At 40.7% G+C, this 24,437-nt stretch overlaps 2 protein-coding genes and 1 long non-coding RNA gene across 6 annotated transcripts in view; all 3 read right to left on the bottom strand.

The window, feature by feature from the left end:
- The window catches only part of LOC117754516 (hemicentin-2-like), a 541,775-nt gene that overhangs the window by 395,068 nt on the left and 122,270 nt on the right, over positions 1 to 24,437 (bottom strand). The window lies entirely within an intron of this gene.
- On the bottom strand, positions 1,341 to 19,793 carry LOC117754859 (B-cell receptor CD22-like). Of its 4 annotated transcripts, XM_034574393.1 has the most exons (12): positions 19,562 to 19,793; positions 18,676 to 19,032; positions 18,568 to 18,585; positions 18,358 to 18,537; positions 16,168 to 16,425; positions 15,801 to 16,061; positions 5,144 to 5,410; positions 4,156 to 4,422; positions 3,513 to 3,603; positions 3,336 to 3,396; positions 1,978 to 2,150; positions 1,341 to 1,768 (listed from the first exon to the last, which is right to left on the bottom strand). In XM_034574393.1, exons 1-12 carry the CDS (start codon positions 19,614 to 19,616, stop codon positions 1,696 to 1,698), a joined length of 2,061 nt encoding a protein of 686 aa, XP_034430284.1. In that variant the 5' UTR covers positions 19,617 to 19,793; the 3' UTR covers positions 1,341 to 1,695. The 4 variants fall into 4 exon arrangements, with proteins under 4 accessions (XP_034430284.1, XP_034430204.1, XP_034430124.1 ...); XM_034574313.1 differs by having other exon boundaries at positions 18,358 to 18,591; positions 18,682 to 19,032; XM_034574233.1 differs by having other exon boundaries at positions 18,358 to 18,585; positions 19,562 to 19,791.
- LOC117758838 lies at positions 22,675 to 24,431 on the bottom strand. Its single transcript, XR_004613368.1, has 4 exons — positions 24,254 to 24,431; positions 23,944 to 24,028; positions 23,755 to 23,812; positions 22,675 to 23,094 (listed from the first exon to the last, which is right to left on the bottom strand). It is a non-coding gene; the product is annotated as an uncharacterized LOC117758838 (long non-coding RNA).

Genomic DNA, 24,437 nt, shown 5'->3' with positions numbered 1-24,437 from the left:
CGCTACTGTGATGAAATAATCCTTTATAATAATGAGAAACTTTCTCAAAATAATAACTGAGCATTTCAAAATTATCATTTGCAGAATACTTTTTCAAAAGGCAAATTTTTATTATATGCTCACAATCTTTATTTTACTGTACAAACAAATAAAGAAGGAGGGAAATGTTATGTATATGTGACCTGAGTAATACACAACACTAGAAATCAAACTTTATCCATAACACCTTTTCAAACAGATGACACAAAATTCTTAACATTAAAAACACTTACAAAAGGTAACTGTCATTATGAAGTGAAATAAGTCTGTGGGAATAGGGAGTTTAATTCTAATATCAATCTGAATTTGGAGCAAAACAAAACACTAAAGTGAAATCAATGGGCCTGATGCAAACTTTGAACAGACACCAGAGGCAACACAGCTCATCTGGTGTCAGCAGTTCACTTTGTGTTAACGGTCACATTCAAGGCGTTCATCACGTAAGTAGCAGCTCACATCCACATGAGACGTGGTCCCTCCAGTCCTCAGAGGAAATGAGTACAACTCCTGATCGGCTGATGATGGAAACGCTGGAAACAATAGTGTAGAAACAGAAAGAAGTGAAAGCGACAGAATCCTCTCTTCCTTCCTCTTTACACTTACGTGCATGCTGAGACAGAAGGTGTTAGATTAAACTGTGGTTTGTACGAGTGTGAGAAACAACTTTAGTTGCTGTTCATACCAAACCTGTATCATCCACATCACAACATCTCACTGACACAAGAAAGACAAATTTAAGGAGACTTGAGAAAAACTGGGATGTTTTTAATCTCATCTGTTCAGTGTCTCATTAAGATGCAATAAAGATTGACATGAAAAAGACAAATTAAAGAAAGATTTAAAATTGAACCGGAAAATAAACTGCCATTAATACTGTAAGTGAGATTAAAATATAGTAAGAGTTTCAAATCAAAAGCAAATTAGAACAAATGAGCTTCACATTTTAGGTAAAATAAAAAATATATGAACAGAATAAAAAAAGACCTTTAATGATCGTGATAACGTGATAAAGGTGTTCATCACGTAAGTAGCAGCTCACATCCACATGAGACGTGGTCCCTCCAGTCCTCAGAGGAAATGAGTACAACTCCTGATCGGCTGATGATGGAAACGCTGGAAACAATAGTGTAGAAACAGAAAGAAGTGAAAGCAACAGAATCCTCTCTGTGGTTTTCTATCAGTAAAACTCTTTACTTCCATCTAGTGACAGCAGTGTCACACTACAACTAACTAATAATGCTTATTTTGATTATTTTATAAATAAAAAAAAGTTCAATAAAAGTTTACAGTTTGTCGCCCGTCTGACTCACACCGCAGATATTTTCATGTTTGAAGCTGCAAGTTCTAAAATGTTTGATATTTTTCATTCAGGCTAAATGTGGCGTTTTTAACAACTTCTACAAGTTGCTGATATATTTCAGATAAAAGTCGAGTCACCGAAGTCGTTTGGATTCATCCTCGGGGCAATTTATCCATTAGCTGTCAAGACAAGTCACTTAAAACTGAACATTCACTTCAACAATGATGCTGGAGTCTGTCACCAAAGTAGGATTCATCCTGTGGGGACCATGAACAGTTGTATGAACTTCTATTCAAATCCATCCTGCAGCTGTTGAGATATTTCCATCGGGACTAAGGTGATTTCCAGACGTTGGTCTAAACAGCAGGAGGTTTTTTGACTGTGCTGTACAATGCAGCTGGATCCTCTCCAGTGTCCTGACCTCTGGTCCTGAAAGGAGAGACACTAAAGTCACAACACTAATTAAAATGATCAAACTGAATATGAGCAGAATATGTCTCCTTTAACAAATACACATTTTTAAACAAAATAAGAAAAAATGAAAGTGTAAAAACAAATGACTTCTATAGGATATATCTCTGTTTATGATGTTTTGTGGTGTTAGTGAGGATAATGGTCCTGAATGAAGAGCTGCTCACCTCGGGGCAGATCTGTTAAAGTTGACAGAAGCGTACACAACCTCCTCCGCCTCCTTGTGTTTGCTGGGTTCAGCTGATCCGACGTTGGAGGAGACAGGATCCGTCTGTCTCTTCATGAAGTGGACACTGGCATAGTGAAGGTCACAGTTTTCCTCAGACTGATTGGGTAGACGCTGCAAACACAAATTTGCTTTTGAATCTTGGACATGTGGCAGTATGGACAACGTTAGAGTCCAACTATCGCAGCTATTGATTTATTTAAAGCGCCTCCTTCTACACCAGACGTGTTTCAAGGACAGGAAACATGTGGTTCTACTAAAAACCAAAAGGAGGGAAGGTCTTCAGGTTGAATTCCAAACACTAACACTACAAACTTCTCACTTAGTGTGTATGTGAGCCACTTGTGTGCACTTTCACATCGGTTGTGTCCAGATAAGACTACATCTGGGAGCTGGATGTTCGCGTACTGCAGCCAAGTTTGGTCGAAACAAGTTGTGTAACATCATTTAATTAGAGGTCGAGCTACACACAATATAATCCCTAGACCCCAAAACTATCTGTCAGCAAATCATTGATAAAAACTCTTTTAGCACAATATTTTGGGTGTATAGTGTGTATCATTTAATTGTGTAACACTTTAATACAACTGCAGGTCTACAGACACAGAGGCACTTAAAAAAAGAAAAGTCAGGCTCACAGAAACTAGAAGGAGCGTGAAGGAAGGGGGATAGGCCACACCCCCTTAACTCCCTTCTTTCTCTCAGTCTTGTTCCGACCAGCAACGAGTACACAACTCTCCGTCTCTCCGATGCACCACGCCCTACTCACCGACACTCAATGTCACACAGTGCTATCTCTCCAAACTCGTAACACAATTACCTCAAATTCACGTCAAAGGGCAACATACTCACTAAATACAGATATGAAAGAACACGGCTGCTCTGTCGATCAACCTTTAATTATAGAGCTGCATCCACACGCAGCCAACACTGACTTTATTTGTCCCAACGACACAGACTACGAACAGCAGTCTCACACACACTTAGTCTCAGACAGAACAACGCAAAATCAACGTGTTACACTGCCACACCCAATGGTGATCTGCTCCACATTACAGTGCTCCACACTAAAGATATCTGAACCAATCAACACAATCTTTCACAAACTTTGACAAGATTTAAAGCAGCACATAGATAGATTACCAGAAGGAAGTTCAAACACCAGATGATTATTTTTACAATGGCAGTTTTGACTGTGATTTTAATAACTAGTTTTTAATCTTCACATGACAGAGAAAAGGGTTTGACATGAGAAATAGTGGCGTTTGAAAGGATTGGACGCTGAACTGTGTGTCTCACCTGCTCACTGTGGTCAAGTCTGTCCCCAGGATCAGCAGATTGCTGAGAGTTTCTCTTTTTTCTGATCAATTGAACCAAATAACAAACAATATACATAATAATCGAGTTGATTTAATTTAACAGGACAGATTTTCAGGAATTCATCGTACAAAGCTTTAGTGGAACAGATTTGCTCACCTGATCAGTAGGAACACGGAGAGGAGAGTCACAGCGAGGAAAACTGCAGCGGCTGATCCAATGAGTGCTGATCTCAATGATCCAGGTGAAACTATGATGAAATAACTTTTACTTTATCATTTCACGAAATCACAATACTTAAAGGTGCAGGACGAAACATTTACAAAAACAACTTTTTGTCATGTTTGCGAAAACTGTCTCGATGTTCTGACTGAATATAAAGACAGTTTATTTTCTAATAAAGCGTTTTGAAGAGTTCTTTGTTCTCTGAGGAGCCTGTTTGTGGGCGTGTCTCTTAAACTGAGAATGAGCCACTGCTCCCCCTGCTGGGAGGTGTATGTGTGACGTGTGCACAGGAGCAGGGTTTTGTTTTCACCACTGTCTGTCTGCTGAGAGCTGTTTGCTCGTCACGTGAATGTGCACAGTGAAGGAAATATCTTTCAAGTTTACTGAGGATGGTGAAAGCTTTATGGATGTTTTAACTGATGCTGGGTGGATTCCTCTTTGTGCTGCTGATGGTCTGACTGTGAATATTTATGATGCAGACGTCAAACGACCCATATCTGCACACATTTAAAATGTAAAGGACAAAGAATGTGACAGATTCAATATATCTTCACTTCATAACCTGTGTTTCACTCACATGTCACAGTAATAGAGATGTTTGCTGAACTCCTTCCCAGCTCATTCTCAGCTGTGCAGTAATACTCTCCAGAGTCTGACGACCGGATGGAGCTGAGGACAAATTGTGTCTCTTCACTGAGAGGTGGAACTTTTTTATCTCCACTTCTCTTGTACCAGGTGTAATTAGCTGCTGGGTTAGCATCACTGCTGCAGGTCAGAGTCACCGAGCTGCCCTCCATGATCTCAGCAGAGGGACTCGCTGACACAGAGGGAGGCTTTGGAGCATCTGTATGTGTGAAAACAGAATGATGATAACAGATGACAGACATTGTGTTTAACATTTGGGGACATATATGATATGATGTGTTAAAGTCAAAGGTGCTCAGGTGAGTGGAGTCACTGAGTTACAACAGCAAGGTTGTTAAACTGACACAGGTAAATTCTAATTAATGTTAAGTGAGAGGTTTTTTTCAATGATTTCCTGTTGCACTACTGTTTCCAGACTCCCCTGAATGTCCACAGATTTCCAAACCATAGTCCAGTTTGTAACGTGGACTTAAACGTGACATATTATGACCCTTTTCCACAATTAGACAGAGTTTCTACCTAATAAAACGTGTGAAGAGCCCTGTTCAGAGTGGCCTGTTTGTGGGCGTGTCTCTTAAAATGTTAATGTGCCACTACTCCCCCTGCTGGGAGGTGTATGTGTGACATGTGCACAGGAGCAGGGTTTTGTTTTCACCACTGTCTGTCTGCTGAGAGCTGTTTGCTCGTTACATGAATGTGCACAGTGAAGGAAATATCTTTCAAGTCTACTGAGGATGGTGAAAGCTTTATGGATGTTTTAACAGACGCTGGGTGGATTCCTCTTTGTGCTGCTGATGGTCTGACTGAATATTTATGATGCAGAAGTCAAACGACCCATATCTGCACACATTTAAAATGTAGAGGACAAAGAATGGGACAGATTCAATATCTCTTCACTTCATAACCTGTGTTTCACTCACATGTCACAGTAATAGAGATGTTTGCTGAACTCCTTCCCAGCTCATTCTCAGCTGTGCAGTAATACTCTCCAGAGTCTGACGACCGGATGGAGCTGAGGACAAATTGTGTCTCTTCACTGAGAGGTTGAACTTGTTTATCTCCACTTCTCTTGTACCAGGTGTAATTAGCTGCTGGGTTAGCATCACTGCTGCAGGTCAGAGTCACTGAGCTGCCCTCCATGATCTCACCAGAGGGACTCACTGACACAGAGGGAGGCTTTGGAGCATCTGAAGGATAGTTTATATTAACACACAGGATGAGAATACAATCAAAACATTGTCTGTATTATTTGTTTAAAGTTTAACTTTAAATTATTTCCACATTATTGTAGCTTCATGAGGAGGCGTAAACTCACACAATGTAGGAGAAGGGAAACGCTCATGTCCTTCTATAGCACAGTGATAGCTGTCTTCAGCATTAAAGTGTTGGAGGTGAAAGTATTTTTTTCGTCCAACAACTTTCTTGTTATTGTACCAAACGTAGGAAAGATGATCAGGGAGCTGACACCTGCTGTGACAGGTCAGCTCTGTCCAGGTAGAATACGGATTGGCTGTTGATCTCCTCACATGTACCTGGAGCTGAGGGTCTGTGAACAAACATGTTATTTTATTTCAACATACACACTAACATTTCAAACTGACTAATGTAAATGTTACCTGTGACAGACAGAGTGACTCCAGCTGAACCAGTAAAACTCCCAGTAGGTTGGTTTGTTGTGAACCTGAACTTGTACACAGCTGAGTCACTCTCTCTCAGGTTAGAGATTCTCAGAGTGCACTTGTTGTTTTCACAGAGATACTCCATATGACCTGAATACTCCGGATCAGTCTTTAGATCAACGTGAATCCCATTACTCTCTTGAATGAACCAGAAAGTTTTCTGAACTGTAGTAACATGGTTATTAAATGTGGATGGGTATGTGTAGGTACAGGTAATGTCCACTGTTGATCCTCTGAAGGCACAGATCTCAGTAGAAGTGTAACTCACACTCCAGCCATTCTGACTCCTTACCACTGTAACACAGAGCACATCAGAGAATCAGAAGATAAACTTGTACATTTATAAAACTAACTCCATGTATTTTCTCTGGTGAATCACCAGTCGGCAGGTTTTCATGTTAAGATGATGACGATGCCAAGATGAGGAAACTTTCAGTTCACAAAAAACACAGGGAAGTGCCCTTTAGACTTCAGTGTGAGGGAGAAACACACTGTTGGAGGTGAGGAACATGAGGGACCTTGTAGAAGTTGCTCTTATAATGGAGCAAACTGGCCAATATGGAGGAAATGATCTGTGTCTTTTATGCAGAGTCGACCAAAGATGGACGACACGTCTCCACTTCCTCCCACTCTCCAGAAATGAAGCCAAAATATCCTGGATACCAACGCTGCCATCTTTCACATTTGGAACCACAGTCTGCACAGTAGTGATCTGGAGATGGAGCCAGAGTATCAAGGTCCCGCCCATACATGAGCTCGACCAATCCTGAGTCAGCTTCAGCTGTCAATCATGAAGTTTAATCTAATTTTTATATCATCAAATAACTAATTAAAACCAAACTTATGAGAAACATGAACAATAGAGTGAGATAAGAACGACCTAAAATGACACAAACCATCTTTGAGAAAAATGTATTTGACTTTTTAGATTGGTCCATGTTCCATCCACTAACATGGAGGAGACAGGATGTATGTTCTATACTGCAGCCAGCCACCATAGGGCGATCACAATGCTTTGGCTTCTCTTCTGGGGAGCAGTCATGTCTTCCATCTTTATTTACACAAGCAGAATACTAGTACTAGCACTACACTAGTTTGTCAGTACTGACAGTAGTATCCCAAGAGTTCAATGTGCCCATGCAGAAAAAAGTATTTAAAGACACATGAAGTTATGGTACAATGCATTATCTCAAATACTCCAGCAGATGGTGCTGTTAGTGAAATACTGTAGATTTAACTCACACATTGACGGAGAGCGGAAATCCTCGTGTCCTTTAACAGCACAGGAAACTGTGTCTTTAGAATAAAAATTATCTGAATAAGATGGTCCTTCCTTCTTCTCCTTCTGTTGATTCCTGTACCAGACGTAGTCCAGATGATCAGGAAGACGACAACTGCTCTGACACCTGAGCTCTGCCCGGTAATAAGTGTCAGACTTCACTGATCTGCTCACCTGCACATGCAAATCTGTGCGTGAGAAGAAGGAATTCATTTTAGTCCAAACTGACAACACACACATGCATATAAAAGTGCACAGACACACTCAAGTGAACCAAACAAGATGTAGGAAATAAATGAATGAATGTTCAGATGTAAATGTTACCTGTGACAGACAGAGTGACTCCAGCTGAACCAGTTAAACTCCCAGTAGGTTGGTTTGTTGTGAACCTGAACTTGTACACAGCTGAGTCGCTCTCTCTCAGGTTAGAGATTCTCAGAGTGCACTTGTTGTTTTCACAGAGATACTCCACACGACCTGAATACTCCGGATCAGTCCTTAGATCAACGTGAATCCCATTACTCTCTTGAATGAACCAGAAAGTTTCCTGAACTGTAGTATCATGGTTATTAAATGTGGATGGGTATGTGTAGGTACAGGTAATGTCCACTGTTGATCCTCTGACGGCACAGATCTCAGTAGAAGTGTAACTCACATCCCAGCCATTCTCACACTGTACCACTGTAACACAGAGAATCAGATTCATAACGACACCAGAGAACACTTAGTTTACTTTTTACTTTCTGTAGAAAAGAAACACATTTCCATGAGCAGCATTCCATAGCATTTCAACTGATGACTCCACACACTGATGACAATTCCTGCATCGAGAGGAGAGGAACTCAGTCATGATGATAATAATAATAATAATAATAATAATAATGTTTCAGACTCTGTAATATCTAGACGATAGAAACTTCTAAAAAAAGATACAAATTAATACTGATGATAATTCATTCATATATTTTCTTTCTGCGTCACTTTACAGGTGGTGATCTGAAAATGAATGAATGGTTCATTTATATTTTTTACTTTCTTTCTCAAACTCACTTCAGGTGAATCAGAAGTCCGAGTGTAAAATAGAGTGAAACATGAATGTAGACGTACAGTACCTGTCACAGTGAGAAGAAGGACAACAAATCCACTCGCTGCTGCAGTTACACTCATAGTAGCTGCTGCTCTCGTCTGTGACTTCAAACAATAAAAACGTCCACAGATAAATAATGTGCACAAGATGAAACTCAGTCACATCACAGACACGTCTACCTACAACACAGAAGAGGCTGAGAATAAAGACAGATTCTGTCAGAGAAAGATAAATTTAAAATGTTAACACATCCCACTTCCTTCCTCTTTCCAGTTACTTGCTTGCTGAGCCAGAAGGTGTTAGATTAAACCTAAAACAAAGAAGTAACTTGTGTTTTGTACAAACTGAATTTCCTCATTTAACAGAGTGTTAGAAACGCCTTTAGTGGCTGTTCCCACCAAACCTGAATCATCCTCAACTAAAGCTGTAAGCAGTGTTGAACAGGCCTGCCCCCCCCCCCCCCTCGATCCAGCCAGTGGACACAGCGGTTTACTTTTCTCAACCGTCCGACACTGCACGATTGAGAAAGATGCTAATTCCGGCGTGGAGTGTGCAGCTGTGTACATGCTTCCTGTGTCCACTATGTGGCACCGGAGAACACACCCTGCACGCACTATGCTGCTGTATATCAAGAGTAGAACACGACATGAACATTCCTTGTAAACCGAAGCATCATTAACACAAGGGTTACTTCCAGTGACCAGTAGGGGGCACAATGACTGTGACTGAATATGAATGATTTAAAAAAAATGAACACTTGAAGATGCACCAGTGTGAGAAGAACTACCAAGAGTGACAGGCACCACCTTTGAGAATTTTTTTTTGATTTGTATCATTTTTTAGTTTTTGGGTCCATGTCCCATCCACTGACAAATGATTTGTCTTGTTCCTTGTTTTTTTTCCCATCTTCTTTTATTTTCAAGAATTCATTTAAATTAATTGGACTTTTCTGTTTCATTTTGCTGCCCCTCTAAACCACTTTCCAACTCAGTTTTTGAAATGTGCTCTATAAATATAGTTATATTATTGCTATCTTTGAAAAATCTTTCTTCTTCTTTTGATATATATATCATTCTATTTTCCTTGTTTTTTTCTTTTATTCATTTAAAACATTAATTGCTTATATATTTTATACAATTTATGCTTAATTTATTTCACTTGGTAAACTCTGCATGAGACCAATGTTTAAAAAAACAGCTCATATTAAATACTCTATACTGAACTCGATCACTCATTTTATTTAGTCATTTTTCAGTTTTTTTGTTTTGTCCTTTACTTCTTATACGTTTGATCAGGTTTATGTTTGCAAAATATTCAAAAAATCGACTTTATTATCATCAATATTTTTTCATTTTGTCATTTCTTTTATTTTCTTATATATTTTATGTTATGCAGAATATTTGCATTTTAAATAGTTTAAAAGCTCTACATGTTTAAATAGACTCTGCTCCAAATAGCTGCTCCAGTCATTGTTTTGATTGCGTGACCCCTCTGCGGCAGAATATTACATAATGTGCATTTAGCTGCAAATAACATTGAAATAAGTGTTGTATAATAAAACAGTTTTTTGGTTTGTTTTCATCGAAGTCGTCCTTTGATTTACACCAATGTTGGAGTTTGTTCAGTGCCACTGATCAAAGCTGTTTGTGGATACGGTCACACTGACCTCTAGTGGCAGCATCTTGGAAATCCCTCTAAGGTTTTAGTGACAGAATCTGTTCTCACTACATCTTTCACTGCAAAGGTACAACTGCAGACAATACATTTGAAATCACAGTCACGAGATGGAACTGTAAAACACTGTCAGTGCATGAACAGAGTTTTGATGCAATTCTAAATTAACCTGGTCAATTTCAGTTTAGTATCTGTGCAGCGAATGAGGATAAAAGCAACATTACAGTTTTTATGCAGCCGGAACGAGGGAGATTAAACTGTTGTGTGCTGTGTGTTTTCAAAACTGTTGATGTATATATATATTATTACTTATTACTGGAGATGTGAGAATATCCTTTTTTAACTAAGTCATCAGTGTCTGTTCTTTTTTGTCCAGTTTGGGCTAAAAAAATAAAATAAATTGGCGGCCTTCGAACTTCATAAATTTCACCAGGTCTTTAGAAGGTCGTGGAAACTAAGGCAAGCAACGGTCTGAAGGAACATTTTAGTTTCTTAAAAAAAGTCGAAACAAAGTACTGCAGCATTACTGGTTTTGATTGTCCAGGTACAGTCGCAAATAAACACACACACACACACACACACACACACACACACACACACACACACACACACACACACACACACACACACACACACACACACACACACACACACACACACACACACACCATTTTACCTGCCTTTGGAGTCAAGTGGTTTCCCCTGTGAGGATAAGGGACCGAGGATATTGCTCCATGTCTCCATAGATGCACTGATAATTTTACTAAATGTGTTTTTATTAATTAAAACAAGGATATAAGTAGCTGAGAGGATGTGGAGGAATCTTAAAAATAAATACAATTTGTTTAAAAGTTTTGACGTCTGGGTTACAAAGATCTGCACAGGGAATATATTCCTCAATGCATTTAGTATCTGCGTCACTCTTGAATAGATTAAAGACACTGAAAATGTTATATCTAAGAAAAACTTCATGAAAACATATCTACATTTGAGAAATCGAGCTGATTAAACTTTCACTTTTGTGTCCATGATGTTTGTCTAATCTCGGCTCTTGAGCTCAGTCCAAGTCTCTGACTCAGGTATTTTCATGTTTGAAGCTGCAAGTTATAAAATGTTTGATATTTTTCATTCAGGCTAAATGTGGCGTTTTTAACAACTTCTACAAGTTGCTGATATATTTCAGATAAAAGTCGAGTCACCGAAGTTGTTTGGATTCATCCTTGGGGCAATTTATCCATTAGCTGTCAAGACAAGTCACTTAAAACTGAACATTCACTTCAACAATGATGCTGGAGTCTGACTGTCACCAAAGTAGGATTCATCCTGTGGGGACCATGAACAGTTGTATGAACTTCTATTCAAATCCATCCCGCAGCTGTTGAGATATTTCCATCGGGACCAAGGTGATTTCCAGACGTTGGTCTAAACAGCAGGAGGTTTTTTGACTGTGCTGTACAATGCAGCTGGATCCTCTCCAGTGTCCTGACCTCTGGTTCTGAAAGGAGATAAAACAAATAAATGATCAGGAGGTCATGGAGACGTAGCATTAAAGGAGACATATTGAGTTTCAAACTTCTGCAAAGTTAAAAAGCCCAAAGTCTGAGCTCCTCTCCTGGTAAAACGAGCTCCTCTGCCCCACAGAAAACATGAAGCTCCTGAAACACCTCACCAGTAGTCCCGCCCGTAACTCTGCATCATCGGCAGAAGCCAGGGCTGTAGCAAACGTAGCATAAGCAGTATTTAAACGTCAACAGTGGTGCGTTGAACACATTGTGTTACGAAGTGTTGCAACAATGTTAGCGCAGGAGATCATTCTTGACGTTCTCGAGGAAAACATCTCGGAGGTAGATGATGTGGGTTAAAATACGTGTTGAATGCTTCAATACAGGCTGAATGTCACAGTCTCTGCTTCCGTCGTCTGGAACAGCAGCTTCTAACACCAGCATCTGTAGAGAACTTTAGAATCCATTGTGTCACTGCCTTTTTAAAACAGTCGCTGCTGATTGGGGAACACCTCTGACACACCCACCAAACGAGAGCCCGCTGCACACGGGTTCAAACAAACATGTCGTTCACCACGGAAACGATAGTTAAACTATAAGAAATGTTTTGAGATTGAATGTGTCCCTCGTAAAGTGAGAGTGGAGGATTTCCTACACGCACAGGAAGTGGTTAACCAATCACAACAGAGTGGGCCGGGTGACCAATCAGAGCAGACTGGGCATTATCAGGAGGGGGGGGGGGGGGGCCTTAAAGAGACAGGAGCTAAAACCAAGTGTTTGAGACAGAGGCTGAAAAGAGGAGCTGCAGCAATAGACAGTCTGAGGAAAGTGATGTTTTCTGAACATTAAACATTTTAAAGTCACAACATTAATTAAAATGATCAAACTGAATATGAGCAGAATATGTCTCCTTTAACAAATACTCATTTTTAAACAAAATAAGAAAAAATGAAAGTGTAAAAACAAATGACTTCTATAGGATATATCTCTGTTTATGATGTTTTGTGGTGTTAGTGAGGATAATGGTCCTGAATGAAGAGCTGCTCACCTCGGGGCAGATCTGTTAAAGTTGACAGAAGCGTACGCAACCTCCTCCGCCTCCTTGTGTTTGCTGGGTTCAGCTGATCCGACGTTGGAGTAGACGGGATCCGTCTGCCTCTTCATGAAGTGGACACTGGCATAGTGAAGGTCACAGTTTTCCTCACACTCATTGGGTAGACGCTGCAAACACAAATTTGCTTTTGAATCTTGGACATGTGGCAGTATGGACAACGTTAGAGTCCAACTATCGCAGCTATTGATTTATTTAAAGTGCCTCCTTCTACACCAGACGTGTTTCAAGGACAGGAAACATGTGGTTCTACTAAAAACCAAAAGGAGGGAAGGTCTTCAGTTTGAATTCCAAACACTAACACTACAAACTTCTCACTTAGTGTGTATGTGAGCCACTTGTGTTTGTGCTTTCACATCGGTTGTGTCCAGATAAGACTACATCTGGGAGCTGGATGTTCGCGTACTGCAGCCAAGTTTGGTCGAAACAAGTTGTGTAACATCATTTAATTAGAGGTCGAGCTACACACAATATAATCCCTGGACCCCAAAACTATCTGTCAGCAAATCATTGATAAAAACTCTTTTAGCACTATATTTTGGGTGTATAGTGTGTATCATTTAATTGTGTAACACTTTAATACAACTGCAGGTCTACAGACACAGAGGCACTTAAAAAAAGAAAAGTCAGGCTCACAGTAACTATAGAAGGAGCGAGAAGGAAGGGGGATAGGCCACACCCCCTAACTCCCTTCTTTCTCTCAGTCTTGTTCCGACCAGCAACGAGTACACAACTCTCCGTCTCGCTGATGCACCACGCCCTACTCACCGACACTCAATGCCACACAATGCTATCTCTCCAAACTCGTAACACAATTACCTCAAATTCATGTCAAAGGGCAACATACTCACTAAATACAGATATGAAAGAACACGACTGCTCTGTGGATCAACCTTTAATTATAGAGCTGCATCCACACGCAGCCAACACTGACTTTATTTGTCCCAACGACACAACAGCAGTCTCACACACACTTAGTCTCAGACAGAACAATGCAAAATCAAGGTGTTACACAGCCACACCCAATGGTGATCTGCTCCACATTACAGTGCTCCACACTAAAGATATCTGAACCAATCAATACAATCTTTCACAAACTTCCACAAGATTTAAAGCAGCACATGTTACAAATCAACAAACTTAGAGCAGCATCAAGTGTCATAGTTCAGCAAAAAGTGTTGAACAAACCGCACAGCACAGAAAATTATAACACTCAGCAATTTGCTTAAATGGATAGATTACCAGAAGGAAATTCAAACACCAGATGATTGTTTTTACAATGGCAATTTTGACTGTGATTTTAATAACTAGTTTTTAATCTTCACATGACAGAGAAAAGGGTTTGACGTGAGAAATAGTGGCGTTTGAAAGGATTGGACGCTGAACTGTGTCTTACCTGCTCACTGTGGTCAAGTCTGTCCCCAGGATCAGCAGATTGCTGAGAGTTTCTCTTTTTTCTGATCAATTGAACCAAATAACAAACAATATACATAATAATTGAGTTGATGTAATTTAACAGGACAGATTTTCATGAATTCATCGTACAAAGCTTTAGTGGAACAGATTTGCTCACCTGATCAGTAGGAACACGGAGAGGAGAGTCACAGCGAGGAAAACTGCAGCGGCTGATCCAATGAGTGCTGATCTCCATGATCCAGGTGAAACTATGATGAAATAACTTTTACTTTATCATTTCAAGAAATCACAATACTTAAAGGTGCAGGACGAAACATTTACAAAAACAACTTTTTGTCATGTTTGCGAAACCTGTCTCGATGTTCTGACTGAATATAAAGACAGTTTCTTTTCTAATAAAACGTGTGAAGAGCCCTGTTCTGAGTGGCCTGTTTGTGGGCGTGTTTCTTAAACTGTTAATGAGCCACTGCTCCCCCTGCTGGGAGGTGTATGTGTGACGTGTGCACAGGAGCAGGGTTTTGTTTTCACCACTGTCTGTCTGCTGAGAGTTGTTTGCTCGTTACATGAATGTGCACAGTGAAGGAAATATCTTTCAAGTTTACTGAGGATGGTGAAAGCTTTATGGATGTTTTAACTGATGCTGGGTGGATTCCTCTTTGTGCTGCTGATGGTCTGACTGTGAATATTTATGGGGCAGAAGTCAAACGACCCATATCTGCACATTTAAAATGTAAAGGACAAAGAATGGCTAAAGTCAATACACAGCTCCAGAACCTTTAAAGGTGTTAGGACTTCACATGACTCACCTGCTCCAACAGTCAGATGTAAGGTGGCCTTACTACGTCCTTGTGTGTTCTGGGCCTCACACTGATACTTTCCACCATGTTCAGCTGTGATATCAGTGATGGTGAAGATTTGTCCTGATGCTTTTGGTGAGTCCTCGTCCTCCTTGGACCAGGTGTAATTAGCTGCTGGGTTAGCATCACTGCTGCAGGTCAGAGTCACTGAGCTGCCCTCCATGATCTCACCAGAGGGACTCACTGACACAGTGGGAACCTTTGGAGCATCTGAAGGATAGTTTATATTATTTTGATAAGTGCTTCTTAAATATAGATGATCATTATTAACCCGGGGCGCCAGCACAGACAGAAGCAGGTACTGAGGGTTTTGTTTTCAGCCCGTGTGTGTGAATGTACAAAATAACTCGACACATGAACCAAACTTACTGAATATTATAGTGAATATTAACTTTTCAGCTGATCAGTCAAAGGTCAGAGGTCAAGATGAGCAAAGATTTGACCCAAAAGACGCATTTTCCAAGATATTTCCACAAATAGCAGAGAGACTAAATCATATACTGATCAGAACATTATTCCCCATCATATAATGGATAGATGACTTATGAGTAATGTCACAAAGAAGTTAGAGATTTACATCATGCATCCTTAAAACTGCCTATCTGCTGTATTCCTGCCTCTAATAGGACTATAGAGACGACCTGAAGCTTATATACACTGAAAAATAATCTATGATCATATGGTGGGAATGTCGTCACTATGAGTTTAGAAAATGACGTCATATAGTGTAGCTATGCAACAACAGATGTTTTCACCCGAGTCCGTTTGTTTGTTGGTTGTTGATTTTAAGCAAGATTACAGAAAAACTACTGAGTCGATTAGCATGAAACTTGAAGGTAGGATGAGGTACGGGTCAGGGAAGAACTCAGGAAAGTTTGGTGTGAATCCAGATAAAGGGGCGGACCCAGGAACCTTCTGTAAGATTGCGAGACAGTGCTGGGTTTCATGGACATGTGGATGTTTTCTACTCACACTGGACGTCTAAGTGTAGAGACGTGGAGTTGATCCGTCCGTACTGATTCTCAGACTTGCAGGAGTAGACCCCGCTGTCCCCAGAGCTGATGGAGGAGAGACGATAAACGCCCTCTGGTCCTTGAAGCAGAGTTCGGTTCTCCTTGTACCAGGTGTAATTAGCTGCTGGGTTAGCATCACTGCTGCAGGTCAGAGTCACCGAGCTGCCCTCCATGATCTCACCAGAGGGACTCACTGACACAGAGGAGGACTGTGGAGCATCTGGATTTACATGGATTTTAATGGATTTGAAGAGTGTTGCAGCATCTGGAAATTTGAAGATCTGCAAAACCTCTCGGCTTTTGAATATTTCAAAATATTTACTCACATTTCACATTTATTAAGACACGTTTAGACGCTGTCTTCCCCAGCGCATTCTCAGCTGTGCAGTAATATTCTCCAGAGTCAGACAACGGGATGGAGCTGAAAACCAGCTGAGCTGCTCTGTTGAGCAAAGTCTGGTTCTTTTTGTACCAGGCGTATGCAGGGGGTGGGTTAGCATCACTGCTGCAGGTCAGAGACACCGAGCTGCCCTTCAGAATGTCTCCAGGTTGACTCAGCTGCACTAAAGGAACCTTCGGAGCATCTGCAGGATATAAACAGATCTTCACATGAAAATGTGGCTTTATAGAATATGGTCTTTTAATAGTTTGCAGCCGTCCCTGGTTCTCAGCATCTTTAGAAGAGTGTTTGATTTACTTTTGGACACAGGAAGGCCCCCTTTAGTGTTTAGTAGTTTTACCAAGTAATTATTGTTTGTATTAAATACAGACTTCACAAAACTGAACATGTCACCTCTGTCTTGGGAATCACTGAGTGGGATTTGCATGTGTCCTGTTCACATACATGCAAAATCTGAAGGGAAAAGTGGAAGTGAAAATGGAAGATGAGCCACTGTGATTAAAGCTTTTTGTCACTTCCTGTTATCTTGTCTTTCTCTGTGTGTGGATGGGTGGAGAGAATCGTTTTTTTTGCTTTATTGCTCTTTGTCTATATTCTGTTGGATATGAAAAGGGCATAAATAACAAAGTTTGATTTGGTCTTTTCAAGGGATTTTCTTTTACAATTATTAAATTATAGAAAATCACCAGGCTCAACCTTTCAAGTTTCCACACGGGACATTTTGGAGTCAACTCACACACAGGGGACGAGTGGTGATGCTCATAAGCACAGGAATAGCTGTTTTCAGGTTGAAGGAATCCCCTGAAAGTTGGAGACGTTTCCCCGTGAATTTCTCTTCCATTCTTGTACCAGACAAAGGAGGGACGACCAGAGAGAAGACAGCTGCTGTAACAAGTCAGTGTTGGACCAATCGGAGACCAGATCACCTGAACATCTGGATCTGTCAACAGGAAACACACATAGAAGCAGCTGTGGGACCCCAGGTTGAGAACCACTGAACAACACAGTGACTTAGTGTTCCTCAGTACCTGTGACAGTCAGAGTTGTGCCAGGGAAACTTCTCTCCCATTCAGACCACTGTGATTTGAAGCGATACTGGGCTGAATCGCTCAGTCTCAGGTTCATTATTCTCAGAGTGGAGCGCCCTCGCTCTGGTTCAAGGACCTGAACACGATGTGTGAACTCTGGGTCTTTGAGTAAGTCCACAGCTCGAGGGCGATACAGCTGCTCAGCAACGAACCAGGACTTAGTGATAGGATCATAGTGACTGCTGTAACTGCAAGAGATGTCCACTGATGAGCCTTTAAAGGCACAGATGTTCCTGTTGATGTAATTCACTCTGTCGCATGAATTTCCACGGACACCTGAAAAACAAAAACCTTTTGACTATCACCATGACAACTATAATCTTTACTGCTGTATTTAACAGTAATTCACAGATCGCTGTTTCCCATGTCAGGAAATAAACAATGCAGAAAAGATGCTACATTTAGCTTTACAGTAAAGACGATGACGTTTTGAATTCCAGCTCTACATATGTGGTTGTATTTGTGATTTGCTTTCATCACCTCCGCCCAGAGGTTATGTTTTCACCCCAGTCCGTTGGCTGGTTGGTGTGGTTGCACAATTACGCAACAATTACTGGAAAGATTTTGGTGCAGATCCAGGATTTTAGTTTTATTTTCTTTAGCATTGCAAGATCATGTTTTTCAAAATGTCCACGTTTTCCCAGAATCAAATTCATGGATCTTGATGGAAAAGATCCGACATATTTAGAGGAGTGATATCGAGGAGTGTGTGAAATATGGAGCAGCTTGATTGAATTGAATGGACTGTTGGGCCTTGGTGGAGGAATGTGCTCTACTACTACTGCCACTCTAGTTTGGACTCATTCAAATTCATTGTTCAACTGCAGAATATTTATCATAAAGGTTTGATAACAAACATCTTAGGAATCAATGACAATGTTCTTTTAATATATGATATGTCAGCTGATGTGTCAGACTTTCTTTTACTCTGCATCAGCCCTCAAATCCATTTCAGACTCTAGTCAGTGTATTAGCTAAGAAGGTTAAAAGAGCAGAACATCATTGGTCATTGGAAGATGTAAACTCACACACTGGAGCAGAGGGGAAATCCTCGTGGCCTCTCACAGCACAGGAAATGCTGTCTGTTGAATAAAAGTAGGCGTCATAATATTTTTCTCCCAGTGTCTTTTGTCCGTTCTTGTACCAGATGTAGGACGGACTGGGAGTTCGAGGACAACTGGTTTGACACTCCACACGTGACCATGAACAGTCCTCCCTCCTGCAATCTGATAATTTTGTGCTGATCACCTGGACACCTGTGAAAGTAAAGAAACACACACATCATTTTAGACAGAGCTGTCCACATAAACAAACCATAGATTCACTGTTTCCAACTGAAATGTTACCTGTGACAGACAAGGAGACTCCAGGTGAACCAGTAAATCTCCCAGTCGGTTGATTTGTTATGAACCTGAACTGGTACACATCCGAGTCGCTCTCTCTCAGGTCTGTGATGGTCAGAGTGCAGGCCTTGTTTCCACAGTGATACTGCACACGCCCTGTGTACTCAGAGGCTGCTCTCAGATCCACAGGTTCACTGTCCTGCCCTTTAGTAAACCAGTACGTTTGCTCCACTGCAACATCAAGGTCATCTATTCTGGATGGGTGCCAGTAGGAGCAGTGTATTTGCACCTTCGATCCTTTTACAGCACAGATCTGAGTAGGAGTGCACCTCACTCCCCAGCCATTCGCACCCTGCACCACTGTAACCACAGCACAAACTAGAATTACCACCCTGCTTTAGGATGCCTCCACCAACCAGAGCATTTTCAGTCTGTGTTCCTTTTTCCAGAATCATATGAGGTCACTGTGACGTTTGAGCTTTGAAATGTGATTAGTTCATCAAGTGATGAACATTTGTTCCAAATTTGAAGAAACTCCCTCAAAGGGATCTTGAGATATTGCGTTCACAAGAATCAGACAACGAGACGACCTGAAAACAAGATGCCTGAGGTCACTGGGTGTCACCGGCACTGAGGCATAACAATATCTAGAAACTCAGAATAACATCACCTCTACGCAGAGCAGAGACTAAAGTGACATCTTCACAATAACTGTTTTGTCCAATCAATGATCCAAACTTCACAATTACTCAAAGTAATTTAAGAGAAATGCAGGAAAACCCCAAACATTAAGAAGCTGGAACCATGAGAAAGACTGGAACAATTATTCAAACAGTTTTCATACAAACACGATATAACACAAAGTGCTTTCCTGTAAATGTAGATGTACCTGACACAGAAAGAAGGAAGATGACAAAGCAACTCGCTGCTTCTCTCAAACCCATCGTTGCTTCACACGTCTCTGTGGTGCAGCCACATCAGCAGCTAGATTCCACCCTTGAGAAACGATGTTTGTCAGCCAGTCACGATGACAGATAGAAATCATAGATCAGTTAAGACCTTGGCTTCCTTCCTCTTTACATCATTAACATGCACGAACGGACAAACACCAGTAAATCCCCTTGTTAAAATGAAGAAATGTTCTTTTATTTTGGAAATGATGCCTGAACTTATTAAAATATATTTCATGCAAATAACAGTGAGAGTAGTTCTGCAGCCTGACAGTGAATCTAACACTTTCTTTACTTTCTTGAGACTGGACTTAAAAAACATGTTGAATTATTCTTTCTTTTAACCTCATGTTAGAAGTCAGTTCCTGTTTATTTACACCTCCAGTCCATATGAAGACTGGGTCATAACAATACATTGTAAAAGGTCATAATTATGCAAACTTACATTACTTTAGTGTTCTTTACTCATTTCTCACGAGGATTCAACTCATGTGAGTCAAACTTGTTTTGTCTGATACACGTGTAAAACTGTTCACTTGTGTAGACTGGACTTCATGAGCTCATGCACAGGTGCACGTGAGCAGTAGAGCGACACAGGAACCATCGACTGTTGGGTTAGATGGGCGGAGCCTCCCACTGTGCTCTGGTTGTGCGTTAACGTGGAGTCGGAATAATCAGAAGAATTAGTTCCCGACTGTGAAATTCACATGAACTCCACCTCAACTCTGGAACTGATTGTTCTGATTAGTCTGATACTACATTAAAGCACAAGCAGAACGTGGAGAGAGATCGTTTTGTTTAGAAACGCAGTTATATGGTTGTAGCCAGAGTAAACACAACTATTCAGTTAAATCAGACGAGCTGGTTTTACTTTGAGAGTTAACTTCACCTGCCGTTTTTAAGTTGGAACAATCTGACAAAATTTTGTAAATGCATTTTTTTAATTAAATTAATAAGTAGATATGAAGTAAATTTATTTACTGACTTTTTTCCAGTTGGATCAACTTTGAGAGATTCAGACTTCCATGTCCCTCTTCACTCCACGGTGTGGTAGGACAGACACTGTACAAAGACGGATTGGGCCCCAACGATCAATCCACCAGTTTGACATTTAAGACTGGACTCACGGACGTTGAAGGGACTTTTATGTGCACACTTTTTAAAATTTTATTTATTTTTGTTCATTATTTTGGGTAAATTTATGCTGTATTGTAACTGTCAAACAAACTTGAACTGCAGGTTATGTGTTCTAATACAAGTTCATTCAAAGTAATCCCGGTGTTAATTCTCGTTACTGATATTCAAGTCCAGGGCTCCTGTTTACCTAGTATCTCTGATCCTGCTCCACATTTACACTCTTTCTAGTGTAACCAAGGGTCACACAAGCATTCATCCAACTCGTCTCTGCAACGGGACCCGCAAGCAGTTCAACTCACAGGAAGAAGACAATAAATATGTACGTGTTGGAAGTCACGTCTGACTAGCTTTATTATGAAAAGTTTCAAAACAATAGCAAATAGGAACAAATGAGCTTCACATTTAAGGTAAAAATAAAAATATATATGAACAGAATAAAAAAAAACTTTTAATGATCCTGAAAGAAAATCTGCTTTGTTGCAAAACTGTACATCACAAAGTTAGAAAACAGGAAGTTGTGAGTGAACAACAAATGAAATAAACAAGACTATAAATATGAATAATGTTGTAAAGAAAAAGTATAATTAACATCAGTCTCCTAAAGGTGCAGGAAACAAACTAATTATGTTACTAAAATGACCAAAACTAATATTAAAATAATGAGTCAATAATCCTAATGAAGAATAAGTAATAATATATAATCTTTTTTGTATAACTTATAAACCTGGATCACAGCAGAACAACATTATTCTGTTCGTAACAACATTCGAGCTTCACACCCTGAGAGAGACAGAGGAAAATGGCCGCCGTGTGAACATGGTGGATTAAAACACACCTAACTCCTTCTTCTTCATGTGTTTAACACGTGATGTGAGAAATACCACAAAACACTAAAGTGAAATCAATGGGCCTGATGCAAACTTTGAACAGACACCAGAGGCAACACAGCTCATCTGGTGTCAGCAGTTCACTTTGTGTTAACGGTCACATTCAAGGCGTTCATCACGTAAGTAGCAGCTCACATCCACATGAGACGTGGTCCCTCCAGTCCTCAGAGGAAATGAGTTCAACTATCGACATTTATCCATCACACATACAAACCCACCAAGCAAGTCTGTCACTGAGTCGAGCTCATACCTCCACCAAGGCCCAACAGTCTCCCTCAATTCAATCAAGCTGCACCAGAGTTCAATCACTCATAGAAACCAGTCCTCTAAATAATCCTGACTGTTTTCATCAGTCTCACAATTATAAAGAAAGTGATACAAACAGGCTCCTGGCTCCGCCCCTTTATCAGGATTCCTGCCCAAATTTGATGAGTTTGAGGAAAAATCAGTTTTTAGTTTTCTGGTGTAATTCTGCTGAAAAACAAACAATCAAATAGATAAGGAGTGAAAACAAAAGACCAAAAACATTTATTTAAGAAAGAATCATAAAATCACGATACATAATAATTCATTATCCATGTAATAACCACATTAATATCATGTATAAGACACAAGATGAGTCACGTGGTGTTACCACAGCCTCAAAGGCTCATCACCAAGACGTCCAACATAGTTCAGAGGGTAACAGCAAAAAAGAAATCTATTTATTGCAGAAAAGACAACAACTTCAACAACAGGCCGGCAAAATGGACAAAAGAAGGAAAACCCAACACACCAACCCACAAAGGGTCGTAGGACCTGAGAATCTTCCTTCAACCTAAACCAACATCAGAACTAAAGCTCACAGAAATAAAGCTGCGAAAACTGGACGACTGGACCCATCAGAAAAGAAAAAGAAAAGAAACAACACACAACAATACTCTTGCTCTAAAGGTCATGCTGTACAAACTACTGCTGCAACCGGGGATGGATACTTCCTGTTTCCTCTCACATACTTTCATCAACCAATCACAGTGCACCTGAGGAGAAGAGAAAACAGGAAACCATGAGTAGAAAGGAAATGTGTGGGTGGTTTCCTCTTTATTAAAAAGCGTGGTCTTTTAGTTTGAGAGCTGGACTTGCACGTTCAGATTTCGTGTTGTTTTTACTCAAAACCCTGCGCTTGCACTCACACAGCTCCTGCTGGTGCTTAGATTTGCTCTGCTTGTGCTCAAACTCTGCGCTTGCACTCAGATATTTTGTTGCTTGGACAGATTTCCTGTATTTAATAACTACACACTATGGTTTCTGTAAAACTCGCTTGTACGGATGTACTCTGAAGTCGTCCATCTTGGTTATGTTTGTCACAGTGGCTCTGACCTGAGGCTTCACACCAGGTCTTCCTGCTCCTCTGTGTCTTCTGTCTGTGCTGCAGCAGCGACGTTCTCATACTCAGGACAGTTGTGTGACTGATGGGGGAGAGATGAGAAAATATTAAGCCTCACTGGACTTTATTCATGAAACCTGCACATAATCACAGTTCATTCAAAATAGTTTGAACGTTGTTGCGCCCCCTGTCCATTCGTTTGTTTGTTCATCAGCAGGATTACACAAAAACTGCTAAACTGATTTCCACAAAACTTGGTGGAAGGATGGGACATGGGCCAAGAAAGAAGTGTCAACGCACCGTGACGTCACCCATTGGTTTGTGAGCTGCCATTTTGAATCCTCCATTTTTGACATGTTGTCCAGCGCCATCTTGGTTTTTTGAAACCAGAAGTAACCATATTTGGAGGAGAGGGGGTGGAGCCTGACTCAGGGCCCAAGGACACTGCCCGCCCACCTAAACCTGCGACCTGCACCCAGTACTAGCTGTCAATCACACAGTATCCATGCCCCAATGCCTGCGGTGCTTTATGGTCTATGTGACTCTAAGTGGATCATTCACTTCACTTTCTAGACCCAGAGTCTACGTCCATTTTAATATACGGTCAATGGAAAGAACCTTTTACATTTTGGGGCAGATTCAGACAAAGTAGCTGATCCAAGAAATGTTTTATCTCTTTCTCTAACATAGTGAGATGAAAACAGTGATATGGAGTCATTCTTTTGGCCTCACTGTCTCTCACCTCTATCATCTCCACAGCTTCATTCGCTTCTGACTTCAAGCTCAGAGTTTTCTTCATCCTGGATCGAAAACAACAAGAAACACAACATTTGACAAAATGAACTTCATAACACTGAAACTAGTGTCTGAAGACATTTGAAGAAGACAGTAAAAGAGCAGAGGGTGAACTGATGGATTTGTATTGTTTTACCTCGTCCACAGAGTCCAGACAAGCACTTGTACCAGCATGACCACCAGAGTCAGCCTGATGATATTCATGATTATCACTGACTTCCCTAGACAACAGACAGGAGACATGAGCAGTGTGGTTAGACTGATGACTCAGTTTGCCAGGTGATGCTGTTGGTCAGTCAGTATTGTTCATGTGCAATATGATGGGCTTGATATACAGCTGTGACACATCTGGAAATCCTGAGTATTGATGGTTTAAGGTTCTGGTGCAATGAAAAGGAGGGGGTGGGGGGGGGTGTAGGCTGTAAAAGACAGAGAGCTAAAATCACCTGCTCCAACAGTCAGATGTAAGGTGGCCTTACTACGTCCTTGTGTGTTCTGGGCCTCACACTGATAATTTCCACCATGTTCAGCTGTGATATCAGTGATGGTGAAGATTTGTCCTGATGCTTTTGGTGAGTCCTCGTCCTCCTTGTACCAGGTGTAATTAGCTGCTGGGTTAGCATCACTGCT

Source organism: Hippoglossus hippoglossus, chromosome 1, assembly GCF_009819705.1.
Source record: "Hippoglossus hippoglossus isolate fHipHip1 chromosome 1, fHipHip1.pri, whole genome shotgun sequence".
Taxonomy (NCBI): domain Eukaryota; kingdom Metazoa; phylum Chordata; class Actinopteri; order Pleuronectiformes; family Pleuronectidae; genus Hippoglossus; species Hippoglossus hippoglossus.
This window is presented reverse-complemented; position numbering and strand designations above follow the sequence as displayed.

Coding starts and splice junctions, on each gene's coding strand:
- LOC117754859 (XM_034574313.1), bottom strand. CDS start 19,616: ATGGGTTTGAGAGAAGCAGCGAGTTGCTTTGTCATCTTCCTTCTTTCT. Junction 4,423..5,143: donor CATCTCTATTACTGTGACAT/GTGAGTGAAACA, acceptor TCACACATACAG/ATGCTCCAAAGCCTCCCTCT. Junction 2,151..3,335: donor GACTTGACCACAGTGAGCAG/GTGAGACACACA, acceptor TTGTGTTTGCAG/CGTCTACCCAATCAGTCTGA.